An 18663-nucleotide genomic window follows, 5' to 3' on the forward strand; every position below is an offset into this window, starting at 1 on the left:
TAGGAAATTAATTTGTGCTTGGCACACATGCGAGTCTGCTGACCATCTTTCTGCCCCTCACTGAGGTCCTGTCGTTCATACTTTCTCTGGCCCAGGAGGGCTCTGCTGTGGGCACTCTTACAGGTCATTTGTCTGCTATGTCTGTTTTTTAGAGGTTGCCTGATCAACCTTCTTTGTTTAAGTTCCCTATTGTACATAGGTCCCTTAAAGGCCTTACTCGTCTTTTTCCACTATCCCCATTCATTATGCCAGAATGGGATCTGAATTTGGTTTTGACCTTTCTGATGTGCGTTCCTTTCAAGCCTCTCCACAATTGTCCTCTTAGGCTTCTCACTTTGAAAACAGCCTTCCTTGTGGCCATTACATCTACCCGCAAGGTGAGTGAGCTGCAGGCCTTGACTTCTAAGCCACCCTACCTTTCTTGCTCTCCTGACAACATGGTAGTTCTCACTAGGGCCTGTTTTCTGGCGAAAGTGGTTACACCCTTTCTTGTGCGTCATTCTGTCACCTTGCCTACTTGTCATACACCCCCACATTTCTTGAAGGAAGAGGACAGACTCGACCACCTGGGTCCAAAAAGAGCGTTGGCATTCTGGCTTGATCGTACCAAAGTATTCCGGTGGATGACAGTCTTTTTAGGGTATGTGGGTGTATAGAAATGTGGGGCAGTGCAGAAGCCTATCATCTCCAGATTTGTCATATTCTGCATGAAGATCTGCTACGTACTGGCCAAAACGCTTTGCATGCTCATTCTACCCGAGCTAAAGCTGCGACCACTGCGGTCACACACAGAGTTTCTGTCCGCATCTCTGCACACATTTACTAAACACTACTGCCTGAACCGTCAGGTCTGTAGGTATAGGTGTTTTGCCCATTCAGTCCTACAGGACTTTCTGTTATGAACTTGGTTCACAGACCCACCTCCTGGGATGGTGGTGTTTGGGTATCTATTCAGAGGTAAGAAATCTACAACTAGAAGTCTCTATCAGATGAACAAGTTACTTACCTTCAGTAACACCTTATCTGTTAGAGACAGTATCTAGCTGCAGATTCCTTACCAATCCACCCATCCTCCCCTCTCTGCAAACTGATTTCTAACGGCAGGGAATCCCATTTCAGGGCCTTAGTTTTGAAACACTAGTAGTCATTTTCTTTATGGCTCTTTCCTTCTGGCGTGGAAAGTCGTGAACAAAAACTGATGTCAGCGCACAGGCTTGTAACCTTTTTATGACCTGTGATGTCATATCCTTTGTGGAACATGCCAAAGATGGAAGTAGAGCCGATTGACGCCACCTAACAGCATACAAGGGTACTACTCAAGAAAATCTCATGGATGCAGTCTGTAGGCTGGGGAGAATTCAAAGGTTAGGAATTTGCAGTTACATACTGTCTTTCCCTGATAAGGCATTACCAAAGGTAAGTAATTTGTTTGTTGGTTGTCACAGCTTACACCGACTGTTCTCCCGAATGTTATGAATGTTATCAACAACACATCGTGTGCTGTTTTTAAATCTGTCAAAGAAACAGAAGTTCTTATTGAACTCCACTTGCCTGCCTCAAGTAAATCCATCTTGTACTGCTGCCTGAAACCCCGCTAGATTAAATAAATGGCATATAAAATAAATGTACCTAAATAAATAAATAGAAAACTCCAGTCTGACACCTTGAGATACTTGAAAGATGAGGAATCCACAGGAAGATAAATTATTTACCAGAGAAATTGTTAAACATTCTGATCATACCTACTTCATAGTTTGTTTTTAGGGCCAATCGCTCTAGCGTGCTGTAATCTCTCTGTGGGTTTTTAACCACGCCCACCACATGCCCATCAGATGAGTTGGTTCGTGGGCTTGCCTTTTAAAATTCACTTGATTTCATTAGTGAAAGGCATGCATATGTTATACCTTTTCTGGTGTTTAGCCCTCCTTGAGTGCACCGACCAACTATTGGAAACATACGAGTCTCAATGTTTTCTGCAAGGCTTCTGGACTACTTTTTCTTTTCATTTCCTATGCAGTGCGATCTCGCTGGGCAGTAGTCGAGCGCTTTGCATGACATCGACCCTGTTTCATGGATAATTGCATAACTGCCGATAGGTTTGACTGCAATCGAACTTCTGTTTACTTTTCCGTCTCTCCTTCGTGCATCATGCTCATGCTGTCATGCCTTAAATCGACTCACTTGTGTGAAACTGTTTTACTTTTCATTTTCAATTTATGTGTCAAGTAAAGTCCGGTTAGGACTTTACCACGCTAATAGCTTTAAGTCGACCAAATGCAAGACACATTACATTGCAAATGCTTGTTGCTTTTACGCTCTGGATTTTCCAAGTATTGTAGGATGCTGCATTGGCATCTTTAAGATGATAGCAAAGCTACAAAAATATAATGATAGTACTACATCAACTGTGAACAGAATATTTTGTGTTAGGTGTTCATGTGTTTAGGTATATAGCATTCTGCTTTATTCTCCTAAATGTAAGGTTGCTTAAGCTTTTGTTGCATTGTAGTTTAGTTATGGTGTCTCTTTACTGAATCCCTTAGAATCTCTTGAGCCTGAAATGTCCACTACTGTCTCAATTGGTATTGACTTCTGTGATTCCACTCAAACTGCCAATTTTCAGTTATGGTAAGTTCCTTTACGTAATATTCTTTGTATTTTTCTTCTTTAAGTGTGCCAATACATCACACCTTTTTAGTATTCTAAATACCTTTAAAAAGCCAATGGCCATTTTGGAACAGCCATCTAAAAATGAAAAATAAAGTACCCTGAATATGGAAAAATGAAATGAGCTGCCCGGTGGCTGTGCCACTTCCAGACCTCATAATATATAATCATAATACAGCCTTTAAGAAAATGGAACAGGACAGGTGGGAAAGCCCTGGAAAACACCAGGCAAGCGGAGTGATTTGCGAGGGGAAACATCTAGAGAGATTGTAGACCTTCTAGTTAAAAAAATAATTAAATAAGGAATGAATGCAATGTGTATGGACTACTTTTTAAAGGTGCTCCCATCTGAGAAAAGCAATGGGCTGATACCAATGTTGATGGACAAGCGTTTAAGCCAATATGTAAAGCTAGCTGAACCACCATTGATATTGGCTGAGAGAGCCTGTCAAAACCCCCTTTCATTATTTGTATATATGTGTATGTATTTGTAGTGTGTTATGTGGGTGTGTGATTATGCAAGCTCTCGCTAGACAGCTAAAGCTGTATGTAGATTGAAAGAAAGTAGCCTCTTTCTGGCACGGTTACCTCCACCTTTTGCCTGTTGTTAGTGTGTTTGACTGTGTTCACTGGGATCCTGCTAACCTGGACCTCAGTGACTGTGCTTCTCTCCCTTTAAATGTGGTTGCTTGGACCACACACACACCCCACATTTGGTATACTGGTGTCCCCTTGTAAATCACTAGTATATGGTACCCAGGGCATTGAGGCACCAGGGGTTCCCTGTGGACTGCAGCATGTATTAGGCCAGCCATGAGGAGCTCTTGCAAAGAGTACCTGCCGGCCTGCCATAGCAGCCTGCGTGAATGGGTGCATGCACACTTTTCACTACAGGTCACTGCACCAGGTCATTTACGTCACCCCTAAAGTAGGCCCTCTTAGCCCATCGGGCAGGGTGCAAGTACCTGTGTGTGACGGCATCCCTGCATGAGCAGAGGTGTCCCCACGAACTCCAGCTCTATTTCCATGGACTTTGTGAGTGCCGGGATGCCATTTTACATGTGCACTGCTCATAGGTTACTACTTATTCCAGCTACATATTGCTAACTCCGAACCTAGGCATGTTTGGTATCAAGCATGTTGGAAATATACCCCAATACTGTTGCCAGTATTGGAAGTATGATTCCATGCACTCTGGGGGCTCCTTAGAGGACCCCCAGGATTGCTCCTTCCAGCTTTCTGGGGTTTTTGAGGCAGCCAAATCTGCTTCCACCTTTCAGACAAGTTTCTGCCCTCCTGCTGCTTGTTCACCTCAAGCCCAGGAAGGCAGAACAAAGGATTTCCTCTGGGTGAGGGGAGTAACACCATCTCCCTTTAGAAATAGGTGTTACATGACTTGGGAGGGGTAGCCTCCCCAAGCTACTGGTATACTTTGAAGGGCACATTTGGTGCCCTCCTTGCATAAACCAGTCTGCACCGGTTCAGGGACCTCCAGTCCCTGGTCTGGCACAAAACTGGACAATAGAAAGGAGAGTGACCACTCCCCTGTCCATCACCACTCTAGGGGTGGTGCCCAGAGCTCCTCCAGAGAGTCCATTGATTATGCCATCTTGAATCCAAGGTGGGCAGAGGACTCTGGGAGCAACTGAGTGGCCAGGTCAGGCAGGTGACATCAGACCCCCCCCCTCCTGATAGGTAGTCACCTGGCTAGGTGACCAATCCCCATTTCAGGGCTATTTAGGGTATTCCTCTTGGGTGGGTCCTCAGATTCGGTTTGCAAGATTCCTGCTGGACTCCTCTGCAACCTCTACTTCAACTTGTAGCCACTGGACCCTCCAGGAACCGACAATCTGCATCCATGACAAAGACTCTGCTTGCAACATTGTTTCCACGGCTCCTTCCAGCTTCTGCAACATTTCCATGGCTGTGCATCCTCTGAAGGCAGCAAGTCTTCAGTCTGCATGAGAAGGAAGAAGGAATCTCCCTTGCTGTGAAGGAGTCACTCCCCTGCATCCGCAGGCACCAACTGCAATGACGACTGGCTGCATGGATCTCCTCTCATCCTAAGCTGCGTGGATCCTGCATTACGGGTGGTGGTCTGGAGGGGTCCCCTTTGTCCTCTCTGCCAGCTGTCCAGCTTTGGTGGAGGTAAGCCCTTACCTTCCCACACAGGACTGTACCCCCATTCACCTCGTCTCTTGCAGCTACCAAGGCTTGTTAACATCTCCTCCAAGAGATCTTCAGGCTCTGTGTTGCCCCAGCACTCTTCCCTGCGATGCACAGTCCTCTACGTTCTTCTCCTGCGGCGTGGGACCCTTCTTCAGTTGTGCTGCGTGGGCTCCTCTGTGACTCCTGGTTCCTCTTCAAGTGGGTCTCCTGTGGGGGCTGTCTTTTCTTCTGTGGACTCTCTGCCTTGCTGAGGGTCCCCTCAGGACTCCTTCCATGGGTTGAGTCCTCCTGGACCTTGCTGGTCCCCAGCAGCTCCACTTTTGCTTCATCTCAACTTCTGCCTTTGCCAAGGCTTGTTGGTGGCTTTTCCATGCCACTAACCGACTGCAATCTTCCATCTGGCGTGGGACATCAACTGCATCCTCCAGGAACTCTTCACCAACTCCAGGGCTGCATTGCTGAGCGTCTTCGTCCCACCGTTGATCAACTCCTGCAACCACAGACGGATGGGTAGTGGCTCCTGCCACCACCGGACACTCCTGTAACTTCTGGTCTTGGTCCGTTTCTTCCACAGGTCTTCCTTTTCAGGTATCCACTGCTGGTTTCTTGCAGTCTTGTCTGGGTGTTGCATTATCTTCTTTTTCGTCCTTTTGGGTGACTTGGGGAAAATCCAGTAACTTGCTCCTTTCTTCCTGGTCGCTGGGGGGCACTGTGGTATTACCTTTTGGGTTTCCTAGTTCCGCCAGCTCCCCTCTACACATCCCAGAAACCTAGGTGGGGGTCCTGCATTCGCATTCCTTTTATTTAGTATATGGTTTGGACTCCCACCAGGGTCACTATTGTCTATTGCTATTTGCACTGTTTTCTATTGCTATTTATGCCTATTTCTGTTTACTAGTGTACATATCTAGCGTATCTATCTATCCTATTGGAGGGTTGCCTCTTTAGTACTATTTGGTAATTGTGTCACTAAATTAAAGTACCTTTATTTTTGTACAATTGAGTGTTTTTTTTCATGTGTGTAAGTGCTGTGTGCCTACAGTGGTATTGCATGAGCTTTGCATGTCTCCTAGATAAGTTTTGGCTGCTCATCCCCAGCTACCTCTAGAGAACCTAGCTTCTAGACACTGCCTACACTACACCAGGGGACCTGGTATAAGGTTATTTAGGTACCCACCACACACCAGGCCAGCTTCCTACATAGGTGAGGCGTAAAAAAGTCCTCCATTTCCACAGTCCATTGTTAAGAGATTAACATTTAGGCTATTAAAGTGCCAATGGAACCAGAGGCATCCAGTAGCAAAAGGGCTATTTGTTGCTGGAGATTCTTGTGTTGCTTGGACTGTGGGTGCTATGAACAAGGAATATCGGTTTAAGTCCAAGCCTGTTCTTTGAATCTGTGTCTAAGTAATCTGATTTGAGGTTTTGCGAGTTTGCACATTGTTAGGTGGCCGCATTATAAAGTATATGCTGAAATGTGGGAATTGGAACTCTTAAAACATATGAAGGCTGGGTCCTGCATAGTTCACCGCTCTTCACCAAATTGTACCTCAGAAATAATTATGCAATTGAAAACACCATGGATTTATTTTGATTTTGCTGTATTCAGACCATACCAGAATTTTTTCGTACAGTTTTGCTTTACTCGTTTTTTTTTGCGACAATAGATACACATTGTAAAATAGGTTCTGTGTGCCTGGAATGCAATTCTTGCCTGACAAACACAACTCTGAATAACTGTGGCTCAGCAAATTGAAACATGTATTAATGACTGAAGTCATCGGAGCATCTTTTTCTGAAGGTTCGGTGCTTATAGAGCTGAAAGGTGCTTTAGTTACATTACTCAGCCAGAAACGTGCTTATCTAAAGGCTCTTAGTAATCAGCGGTTGAGTTCAAACTTGCCAGTTCTGGTGAAGGCATTGGGAGGTATTACCATCAAGTAATTGTGCATCTATTTAGAGTAAAAAGCACAATGAGGCACAGTAGTGTAGCATTGGATTTAATCTTACAATCTGTAACTCCTTCCTGGACATCAGCTATTCATTTTTTGAGGTTAATTAGCATATCGTGTTTAGAATAGTTTACCTTGCATTGCGTTTGCTCTTGCTATACTGATCACTAACTGTTCGGCATAGGTTACAGCAGAGCCATCCTTGTATGTGTATCACTGTTTTTGTCTACAGGATGTGCCTTTAAATCATTCTCATGTTTCCTCAGTCTTCATGTTCCTTTTCAACATGTACATATGACCATCAACAAATGTTATTCATATTGGACGTGTCCAAGTAGATTATCTTTTCTTTAAGTGAGTAATATGTACTAACACATTGACATTTGAGCAAACTGTAGTTAGTTTAAGGATAACACAGAGGCTAATGTCTATTTATGTGTATAATAATACTGGTCTAAAATAACTTAATATCCGGAGAGGTTCAACGAAAAGTAGTAAAAGTATGAAGATTACTTTAAGAGGTCCTAAAATGAACAGAAGCTCAGTATCTCCTAATATCCTGCTGGGTTTATTGGAATATGAACAGTGCACTGCTGTTACAATATTTATTGCTGGGTGTACTCAGCCATGATGAATACAAGCAGTGTAGCATAACACATTGATTCTATGCAGATCGTCACCTTTGTGTTTTGGGAGGTCTGCTGTAATAGCGCTCTGTGAAAACTGATTGCCTTCTTCCATATTGCCAAGTAATTGTTTATTATTTTCCTATTAGACAAACATGACAGATCAATATTACCAAACATCAGAGTATGACTAACGTCACTGCAAATAGCTTTGCCTCGGACACTGGAGGTTTATTCATTTTAATGATTTTAAGCAATGTGAGCTCAATGACAAACCTCAAGCTGCTACATTCGTATCAGAATTTAGCCTGGAAAATGTTTGGTGTGCTGCTTTTTAGACCATCGTCTCTGTCACTGAAAAACAAAAGACCTGGTGTCACTTAGAACAAATAGAATTACATGAGGTTCAGGGAAATACTGAAGACTTACTTGCAGTGCCTTCTTTCAAACGTTCCTAAAATATCGCCATACTGCTGGTTTTGAAACTGAGCCAGATCTTGTTGCATGTTATTTTTTAGTAGTGGCATAAAAATGAGCCTTATACATCCAGTCTTTGATGACACTTGAAACCTTGGTTCACCTGTGCACCAGATTTTAGCTTTGAATAACACAGGGCAGTATTTCACTTTTATCTTGATGGAAAGAGACCATCATCCAACAAGTGGATAAGGATTGAATCACTTCAAAATACTAACATTCCTCAGAGACCACCATGGCGAACATAACCAGAATGATAACTGAGTAATACCTGAAATATCAAGAGTGGCAGTTGGGTGTCCTGCATTAGGATTCAGAACTGTAGATGTTGCTGGGCCAACCTCAGCTGTGCTATCCAGTTGTTTAATCAAACAGAGTGACCAGCTCCTGTTTGTAATCTGACCCCGAAAGAAGACATTTCTCCAATAGACTTCCATTATCTGGAAGCAAAGGAATTTCGAAAATGTATTTTGCTGGCGAATAGTTGAATGCAGAAAAGGAAGCAAGAATATATCACCTCTGTTAGATAGAGTGAAATGGTTTGAGTACAGGGGGTTTGAAGGTGAACTGACAACTGTTACTTTGAGGACTAACTCTTTTTTGGTAATAATGCTGACAGAGAATAGGCCAAGATGCTTACCCAGGAAAATACCTTTAAAGCTCAGAGGTCAAACTAGCATGTCACATCAGTAAAATGAATCTGCCTTGCTGCACAAGTCTTGCACTCAGAGACCTTCTTAACATCCTGTAGGACAACACCCTTTTTGATATGGTTACCCCCCACGTTTTGCCCGGTATCTGACATGATTTTGACTGAAAGTGCATTGTGTTCCTGCTAACCAAGTCCCCAGTGCCAGATCTTTTTCCCTAAATTATGCAGTTGTTTCTCCCAGTCGGCGCCATCTTTAGCACCATCTATAAGTCCCTAGTAAGTGGTACCCCTGATACCTTGGGCCTGGGATACTTAAGAATATCCCTAAGGGCTGCAGCATGAATTGTGCCACCCTAAGGGACCTCGCACCAAATGCACACAGTGATGCCATTGCATGCTGCATGTCTTGGTGCGGATAAAAGTGAAAACACAACCTGTCGTATATCCCTTTGTGTCAGGTCCCCTACCACTGCATGTCTTATTTGTGAGTCCCCCCTACAGAAGGCCTGCAGCCCAAAGGCCGGATGTATTATATCATATGTGAGGACATATCTGTATGAGCAGATATGCCCCTACTATGTCTGTCCCTACTATGTCTTTGGCGATTCTTAGACATAGTAAGGGGACAGGGGAGTCATTTTAAGTACATGTGCTCAACATTGGTCATTATGAGTTCCCCAGCTACATGCTGGGTCCACTGAAACTAGGGATATTTGGTATCGGATATCTCGTATTAATAAACCATCACTAAATCCAGTGATGGATGTATTAATATATGCACTCAGAGGGCACCTTAGAGATGCCCCCTGAAAGCCTACCTGACTGCTAGTGTGTTAACTGACTGGTCTAAACCAGTACAGCCACTCTAGCTAGATTTCTACCCCCCCCCCTCCTCTCTCTCCTGACCCCACTATTTGGCAGCAAGACAGATGGGAAAGTTAGTAAGATTAGGAGGTGTGCCCACATCATGCCAGTCCCACCCCTAAGGTGGACCAGCTGGTCTGGACACCACTTTTCAAATTCCTTCATCTTGTTTTGGACAGAATTAGCATGCTACGGTCAGGGTTATGCCCACTTCCCAACGGAAGTGGTAATATAGAGGTTATAGTCACCCCATAGGAAGGCAACTCATTGGCCCCTACCTGGCACTCCCCATAACGCCCCTAAATTGAGTATTTAGGTCGCACCCCTGATCTCAAGAACTCCGATTCGATAGACCAAGAGAAGAAGCAGTAAGATGATCCACTGTCTGGGGAGAAAAGCAGAAGAGCTGTGGACATTTTGGCGCAAAAGCTGCCTAGCTGAACCTCTCTTAACAATTGTAACAGAGTGACTCGTCCCGTGAGCTACCAAATCCTCAGGTAGCCTGCCAGCACTTCAAAACCACTGATGTCTCCCATGAAGTAGAGGAGCTACTTCCCTGCAGTCCACAGGAACCGAAAAGCAGAGTCTGGTCCACCGCCTTGCTGTTCCATAGCCCCTACAAATGCTGCAAATTACCCGGAGTAGGTACCCATGCACTGGAGGACAAGGACTGTACCCGCACTAAGTGTGATGATAGTAAGACCCACCGTAGCCGTGCAGCACCAAAAACCCGGGGTACCGGACACCCTGCACCAAACACCAACTGTGAAGGTCCATTCCAAATTTTCACTGCATCAGGACCAAGCAGCCGTCGACGGACATCAGCACCACTGAAACCCACTTTGTGAGTGACTCAGCAGTCTTGATTTTGCCCCTGCCATCTGGTGACCACTAACTGCGAGGAGCATCTTTGAGTACAGATCCCAGCTGCCCTATCCACTCTGCACCAAGCCGCCCGGCCGGGGCCTGAAGAACCGGCTCTACCCACTTGCTCTAAGACTCCTTGCGACCTAAGCCCCTGTTTGGGAGCTCTTTGACTTGTCCCCAAGTCCCCCGTTGCAGCCTGTTTCCAGGTGCCCCTCACCCTTCTCTGTAGCGCCCAGCTCCAGACTCACCAGCACCATGCTCCTGGTGGAATACGGGGTGCTCTTAAGGAACTGCTGGTAGTACTTTGGACCCCTTCATCTCTAAACCCAAAAGCTTTATGCATTATTGACCTTTTCCTTCCAAAGAATTGCATTGTGTGTAAAGACTCACAGGTTTGAACTCTTTATTTACTTGTAAGAAATAATAACGTACGCAGTACTTACTCTTTTACAAAGTTCTTGGTTTCAAAACATATAGAAAAGGAAGTGTTATGTTTCTAAATTGGTCTCAGATTTATTATTTGAGTGTGTGCCTCATTTATTGACTCTGTGAGTACAACAAATGCTTTGCACTGCCCTCTGATAAGCCTAATTGCTCGCCCACACTACCACAAAAGGGAGCGTTAGTGTTATCTACTTTTGCCTCTGTCAACCAGTTGGGGATCCACTGAACTCCCTGCATGGTGTACTTCTTTTTAGCGCACCATATAGAGAGCCAGCTTCCTATACATTCACAAACCAGCTTGACAAACTGAGATTGGCTCATAAACGACAAGACTGAAAGTAAATTCCAGCACTGAAATGAAGGGATAAAGTTGAATTAAAACGCAAAAGGTAGTTCAGTTTGGGCTTATTACATAGATTTCCCTAAAGCATGATTAAAAAACACTGAAACAATTAGTATAAAAAAAAAAAAGCAGAAAAAAAACTTTGACATAAATTATGGCAATCGGAGAACACAGTTGCAGTGAATTTGTGGGGTGCTCCAGCGCCAGTCAAATCTGCTGTCCCTGCTGGCTGTTTGGAATACTCTAGCACCGAAAAGCAACTCTGGGAGAGACGGCTCTCTGCAGCTTAGCATGTCACACGTGCATTGTACTCCTCGAGTTGACGATTCCCAGAAGTAGCTACTGGGCTCATCTCCCGACCCGTACTTCCAGCATCTGAGTTGTAAGGTGGGTGGAGCACGGACTCAGACTAGCTCCACCTGGTTGCCACCAGCTCAAGTTTTAACTGTACTTGCTAGTACTGCCCCTTTACATTTTAATGCTGCTGAGATTATAACCCCTCTCTGGGCCATCGTATTAAACGCCCCAAGAAACATTTCCTTCGATATGAGGAAAAAAAGCCTTGCCCACAAACCTGGCGTCATATGACTGGCTTGTGCCTCGAGGGCGAGCAAGAGTTCGCTCAGCACATCCGTACCTGAACCCCAGGACCTAAAAAACATAACAGTAACAAGTTAGAGCACACAATGAGCATTAGGTAGCCCCATGTCAAGCTGCTGCTGTGTGCGTTCCTCCTCCTCCTTCCCCTATCCTGGGTAGGCAACGCCATTTTTCTCCCCATTACTGCCATCCGCCCATAGAGGACAGTGGTCCTAAGTGTTGAGGGAGTGTTGTGTGTGTAAGCACATTCCTTGATGGAATGTATGGCTAGTGACGCGAGGGAGTTCCAATGTCCACGACGTTGGAATTCTCTTGGAGTCAGTTGAGCCAGGACGCACAGCTGTACAGACCTGTTCCCTTTACTGTACTGGCGTTCTTAATAAAGGAGGAATAGTACGTACTTCAGCTCTTCGGCTCTGTATCTCATTCAACGATCTCACCACTACAATTTGGCGACGAGAGTGGTTGAAGCGCGACTTGACCAGCGTCCAGGCAAGATCTCAGCGTATGCGTGTCTCCCCTCTTCATTACCTTGGCCTTCGTCGACACCATCTTCAAACAGGTTTTGATTTTTATAATTTTTATTGAAATTGGACATTTCCTGACTTGTAAGCGACGAGACGCGCGAGCGGATTTCGTTGAGGCCCGCGAGCCGTTCAATGCGCACGCGTCATCACCAGGGAAACGGTGATGCATTCTTCTTGCGTCTCCTAAGCTTTAGTGCGTCGTTCAACGTGCACACGTCGTAACCAGGGAAACGGAGACGCGTTCCCTCGCGTCTCCTAAGGCATTAGCGCGTTTCCGTAGGAACGGAAACAACGCATGCGCTACGGCACGGTCTACTAGCGGAGCGTCTCCTAAGCAACCAGAGACGCTCTGCACATTGTTCAGCACGCTGCTGTTTGGAAATTAGTGTATTAAAAAAAAAAAAAAAATAAGAAGAAGAAGGAAGGAAAAAAAAAAGGGAGAAGAAGTAACGAGTTTTAAATAAAAAAAGGGAACAGGTCTTAGAATTTTTTTTCTTTTTTTTTCTTTCTCTTTGTGCCAATTACTAAACGGTGCATTAAGGTGTGGGTGTCATGGCACAGTCTGCACAGCCTAATTTTACTATTATTCCACCACAAGCATTTTGGGCTGCAGGGAATGCTCCTCCAGTTAAATGGACTGAATGGAAGGACTATTTTTTGAACTATATAGGAGCCATTGATCTTGAGAACAAAATGCCTGCAGAACAGAAGAAGAGACTCTTGCTACATTCATTGGGGCCCATTGGTTTGAAAACGTACAACAAGATGCAGAAGGGCTCTTTAAGTGGTGACACTTGTGTTTTTAATGTTGCAATGCAAGATCTTGATAGATATTTTGCACTGAAAGTTTGTGTTGGAATTACTCGTTATAAGTTTTTCCAAAGGAAACAAGAGAGGGGGGAGTCTGTGGATGACTATGTGGCAGACTTAAAAAAATTGGCCCTTGATTGTAAGTTTGGTCCTATACATGATGATCTGATACGGGATCAAGTAGTTATGCATGGCAACAATCAATCTATTCAAGAAAGGTTATGGATCAGTGGTGATTCCCCGCTGGAGGAGATATTGGCCATTGCAAGGAAGGCAGAAATTTCTGGAAGGTGTGTTTCAGAATTAAAATCAACAGAGAGGAGTGTTGACAACATTTTCAAAATTACTAATCGTAGAACACTGAAGGAACAGAAAACATCACAGAGTAATGACAATGAGAAGAGGTGTTATAGGTGTGACAGTAAAGAGCACCTGGCATACGCTAAGTCGTGCCCGGCTTTGAAATTGAAATGCAGCAAATGTGCTATTGTGGGCCACTTTGCGAAGGTCTGCAGGAGTAAAAAGAAAATAGTTGAGTGTATATTGGAAAGTGATGTTCACATGGGAACTGAGAACGAAGAATATTCCTCGGAATCTAGAGACGTTACTGAGGATGGGAACTTTATCCTGAATATAACTGATGCAGAGACCAAAGGGAAACCAATGTGTGATATGCAAATTGGTGGAATTCCAATTACTATGTATGCCGATTCTGGCTCACCCTTCACCATTGTGAATGAAGAGGTGTGGAATACAACATTCGTGAATAAATTCGGAAAACAATTGTCGCAACCAGATGTCCGGCCAGAGAGCTATACTGGGGACAAAGTTGATCTCCTAGGTTTCAGATGGCTCTCATTCTCTTTTAAAAATAGGTGTACTAGAGGAAAATTGTATGTATCAAAAAGGGGGCCATCAGTCCTTGGATGGAAAGATCAAGGAAAACTTCAGATGATCCTGGATCCTAACAGCAGAGAAAAAGTGTTAATAGTTGGTGATGGGTTTTCTTTAGCTATGGAAATGGAAAGAAGATTTCCTAAAGTCTTTGATACGCTGTTAGGAAAATTGGTAGGTTTTGAACATGAAATAGTATTGAAGAAGAATGCCATACCAAAAATTCATAAAGTGAGATCGGTACCATTGATGATAAGGGATGTAGTTTCGAAAGAGTTGGAGAAGTTGGTACGTATGGATGTTATTGAACCGATAGAAAATGCAGAATGGATTTCTCCAATGGTTATTTCTCGACGCAGCAATGGGAGGATCCGCTTATGCGTCGATCTGAGATATTTGAATGAAAATATTGTGATTGATCGCTTTCCCTTACCAAAGATCACTGAAATGGTTTCCAATCTAAAAGATGCTAGTTGGTTCTCTACAATTGACTTATCTGCTGCTTATCATCAGATTCCTTTGAGAACTGAATCAAGAAAACTGACAGCTTTCATCACGCCTTTTGGATGTTTCCAGTACAAAAGGATGCCTTTTGGATTAGTATCTGCAGCTGCAGTTTTTCAAAGACAAATGTATAAGCTATTTGGAAAATCTTTAGGAGTGATGTGTTTCCAAGATGATATTTTGGTATTTGGATGTGAACAGAAGGTGCATGATGAGAGATTGAAACATGTTTTGGGGGTGTTGGAGAGTAAGGGTTTGACGGTAGAATTGAGCAAGTGCAAGTTTGCCAGGAGAAGCGTGGAGTATTTGGGGCATGAAATCAGTGGTGATGGAGTGGTCGTTGGTTAGCGCCATTGTTAGTGCAGCGACCCCCACTACTAAGGAGGAAGTAAGATCATTTTTAGGGATGGCAGAATTTTGTGCAAAATTCGTCCCGAATTTTGCTGAAAAGGTTTATAATTTGAGACTTCTTAAAAAGAATGCTCATTTTATTTGGAGTGATGTATGTGAGCAGGAATTTGAAAATATTAAAGAATATTTGAGCAAAGTTGCGAATGTAGAAAGTTTTGACCCTGAACTGGATACCGTGATAACTACTGATGCTAGCAATAAGGGATTAGGTGCAGTTTTATCTCAGAAAGATATAGATGGAAGGGAGAGAATAATATTGTTTGCTTCCAGATCATTATCACCGTCTGAGGAGAAGTACTCCGTTATCGAAAAGGAGGCTTTAGCATGTGCTTGGGCTTTGGAACACTTTCGTACATTTATTTGGGGTAAGAACATCACTATTCAATGTGATCACAAACCTTTGATTAAGCTACTTGCATCAGAAGGTAGTGTTTTGGCTTCTGCGAGAATTTTTAGATTGTCCATGCGTATGAAAGATTTCATATCCCGCATTGTGTACGTTCATGGGAGAAACAATTTGATGGCAGATTGTTTATCAAGGTTGCCAGGCCCGTTGGAAAGTTGTGTGGATGATCCTTGGGAGGATTATAGCATTGCTCTAATACATGATGCTGGTAGTTCTTCTCTTGATAAGGAATCTTGGGGTAATGAGATGGATAAGGATCCTGATTTGAAAATGGTATGGAAGTTCATTTTGGAAGGTTGGCATAGGAAGGACCAACTTACAGAGCAGAATAAGCACTTTTGGGGGGTTAGACATGAACTATCCATAGAAGGAAGTGTCATCTTGAGGGGGAGTAAAATTATTCCACCGTGTGGTATGAGGGATGTTGTTTTGAATTTGTGTCATGAAGGCCATTTTGGCATTGTTCGTACCAAATCAGTTGTTAAGGATTTATTTTGGTGGCCGGGAATGGACAAAGCAGTGGAAAGGTTTGTAAGATCCTGTAAAGTGTGTTCATCAGCGGACAAAAGCTTGTGTACCTTGAGACCACCCATGGAACAAGTTATCTTGCCTAAACAACCTTGGGAGTGTGTTGCTGTGGATTTGTTTGGTCCTGTAGGGGATGAACAAGATTATGTAATTGTTCTTATCGATCTATTTTCTAAATGGCCTGAAATCGGTATAATAGAAAGAGCGGACACTGCGAATGTGCTAGAGTTTATGGATAAGGTATTTTTATCTGAAGGTATTCCAGCGAAGTTGTTAAGTGATAACGGTGTGCAATTTGTTTCAGATGCTGCTAGAATGTATTTTGAAAGAGTAGGAATTAAACACAAAACTTCGTCTTTGTAGAATCCCAGTGGCAATGGTACTGTGGAGAGATTTAATAGGGTCATTAAAAATGTTATTCAAAGCTCTATGAGTAAATGCGATTGGCACACGGCTGTATTCAAAGCATTGTGGGCGTACAGAATTACTGAAAATCTAACTACTGGATTGAGTCCTTTCGTCATTATGAGAGGTAGGAAACCCAGGGGTAAGCATAATCCTGCGTGGTTGTGTGATGTGGGTGTGGAGCATTGGTCTGTGGAATCGGTGAGGGATAACTTGGACAAATCGCCAAAAAAAAACAAGTCGTACTATGACCAATCTCATCATGTGAAACCTGTTAAGATTGCTGTGGGTGATTGGGTACGGGTTAAGAAACCTTATAGAGTTAAGAAGAATGAAAGCCAATATTTTGAACCAGAACAAGTGATGGAAGTGTTGCATAATGCTGTTAGATTGAGTGATGGAAAGGTTTGGAATCTCAAACGCATTGCCTTGATTAACAATAAGGAGCATATTGTGCGGGAAGCTGTTGGTCTTAAGATTGAGAAAGGAAGATCTGATTGGTTAGAAGATGAGTTACAAGATGTTAGGATTTCCATAGAGGGTGATTGCCTTTTGCCCGCGTTCCAACATGGTTCCGACTATGATGAAGGTGGAAGTTGTGTAACGTGTGAAGGTAGCGATTCTGAGGTTGATGTGGAAGATGCTATGCGTGTGGAGAAGAGGAAGGTGACACGTCCGGGTTGGCTGAAGAGTTATGTGTTAGGACATATACTTGAAGGGTAAACCTTCATCTCTATATTTCAGGGAACTTCTTCATCTTTATATTTTAGCTTTGAATTGTTTTGTTCTTGTTCTTTATTTTGTTTATCATTTAGTTATTTATTTTAAGATAAGGAAAGGAGATGTGTTGTGTGTGTAAGCACATTCCTTGATGGAATGTATGGCTAGTGACGCGAGGGAGTTCCAATGTCCACGACGTTGGAATTCTCTTGGAGTCAGTTGAGCCAGGACGCACAGCTGTACAGACCTGTTCCCTTTACTGTACTGGCGTTCTTAATAAAGGAGGAATAGTACTTACTTCGGCTCTTCGGCTCTGTATCTCATTCAACGATCTCACCACTACAGGGAGAGTGATAACATGTGGTGTAGAGTCTGGAGGTCAGATCTGCAGAGCGGCGTTTCATCTTTCCATCTGACTAGTAACAATAGGGGCAGCGTTGAAACATGCAACAGCGGTAGGTAGACGTAAGAGAGCATGTAAAGAAAAGGGATCACCTGTTCTTCATAATAATGAGCAGAAAGTGATAACAAGGAAAGAATATGGGTTGATTGTGGCTACGGAATTCTTTACTAGGAAGTTTAAATTTAAATAGTCAGACAAAATAGGCTAATGTGCAAATAGCAGTTAACTCTTTTGAAACGTTGGTCAGGAGAATGTAACCATAAATGCACAATAATTGAAACTGAGTACTGCTCAGTTTCTGGCATTTAAGGGAATACAGATGGTGGTGTTTCAGGTTTGTGAATTTGGAAGACGCATGTATCTGTTTAAAGTCAGTGGAAATGGGCATTGTTCTGAATTAGGAACAGATTTCTGGTTGCACTGTATAAAAAATAGAATTTGGAAAACCTAACTTACACAGCTATCCCGAATTAGCCAAAGATCTTTAATTATTGCAAAGAAACATACATGATAGGTGCAGGATCTAGAAGAATAGTGTTGTCTAATCATCTTAGAAGATCATGTTTTCTTTTCTCAGCTTTACATCCTTCATCCTTGAGGGTGAATCAGTATTATAATTATTTCAGGATGATTGTTGCCCAGAATGATTTTACAGTGCATGAAATGAAACATAATTGAACTTTACTCTGTTGTTTTAACATAAAGCTCACTATCTCTAACAGTTCACACCAGATCTTAAATCTTAACTGTCTAAGCTGATTTTTCTGGACCAACTGTTAAATTTGGCACAGAGGTGACAGTGGTTTACATTTGAGGAGTGAAGGCCTGTGAAATTATTGATTGGTGATAATTGTGTCATGATGCCATAATTTTTAATTATTGTCATTACTCTTCTCCTGCCACACTTTCTAAGATGCAGTACTCTAGGTAAGTGCAATTCCATCCTCCGCATGGTCATTTAGGTTTGTTGCTAATATTCAACTAACATGCCACTGTCAGCTGCTTGTTTGAGATCATGTCTAGTTCTACAGTAGGGCTATTCAGTCTTTTTTGAGGGTGGGGGCAAATGTATGGTTTTGTATTTGATCAAGGGCCTCATTGACTGGCGGGCGTTATCCTAATCCCCGCCATCCAAAACAAAACCTTTTATACTAATGACATCATTTGTTCTTAAAGGTTAGCAGTAGATTTGTATAAGTGGTTCAGTCACACTGTACATTTGACAAAAACACGAACGGGCTTGAAGGCCACTTTAAGGGATGTTTAGTAATTTCTTCGTAAAGGGTTTTTAGGAAACGGGGAGCCACAAGGTGTATTATGAAACGCAATATGTTAAATATGAGTATTTAAAGAGCGCTCTACAGAGGCTCTTCACGTTTCCCCTCCAGTGATGT

General features: G+C 43.2%; 1 protein-coding gene across 3 annotated transcripts in view; it reads left to right on the forward strand.

Moving 5' to 3' along the window:
* Positions 1-18663, forward strand: part of AP3B1 (adaptor related protein complex 3 subunit beta 1) — a 1440584-nt gene that overhangs the window by 1155592 nt on the left and 266329 nt on the right. For all 3 annotated transcript variants that reach the window (XM_069223388.1, XM_069223395.1, XM_069223382.1), the window contains exon 24: positions 2544-2628. In XM_069223388.1, the coding sequence (XP_069079489.1) occupies positions 2544-2628 (85 nt within the window). The remainder of the gene's footprint in view (positions 1-2543; positions 2629-18663) is intronic.

Source organism: Pleurodeles waltl, chromosome 1_1, assembly GCF_031143425.1.
Source record: "Pleurodeles waltl isolate 20211129_DDA chromosome 1_1, aPleWal1.hap1.20221129, whole genome shotgun sequence".
Taxonomy (NCBI): Eukaryota; Metazoa; Chordata; class Amphibia; order Caudata; family Salamandridae; genus Pleurodeles; species Pleurodeles waltl.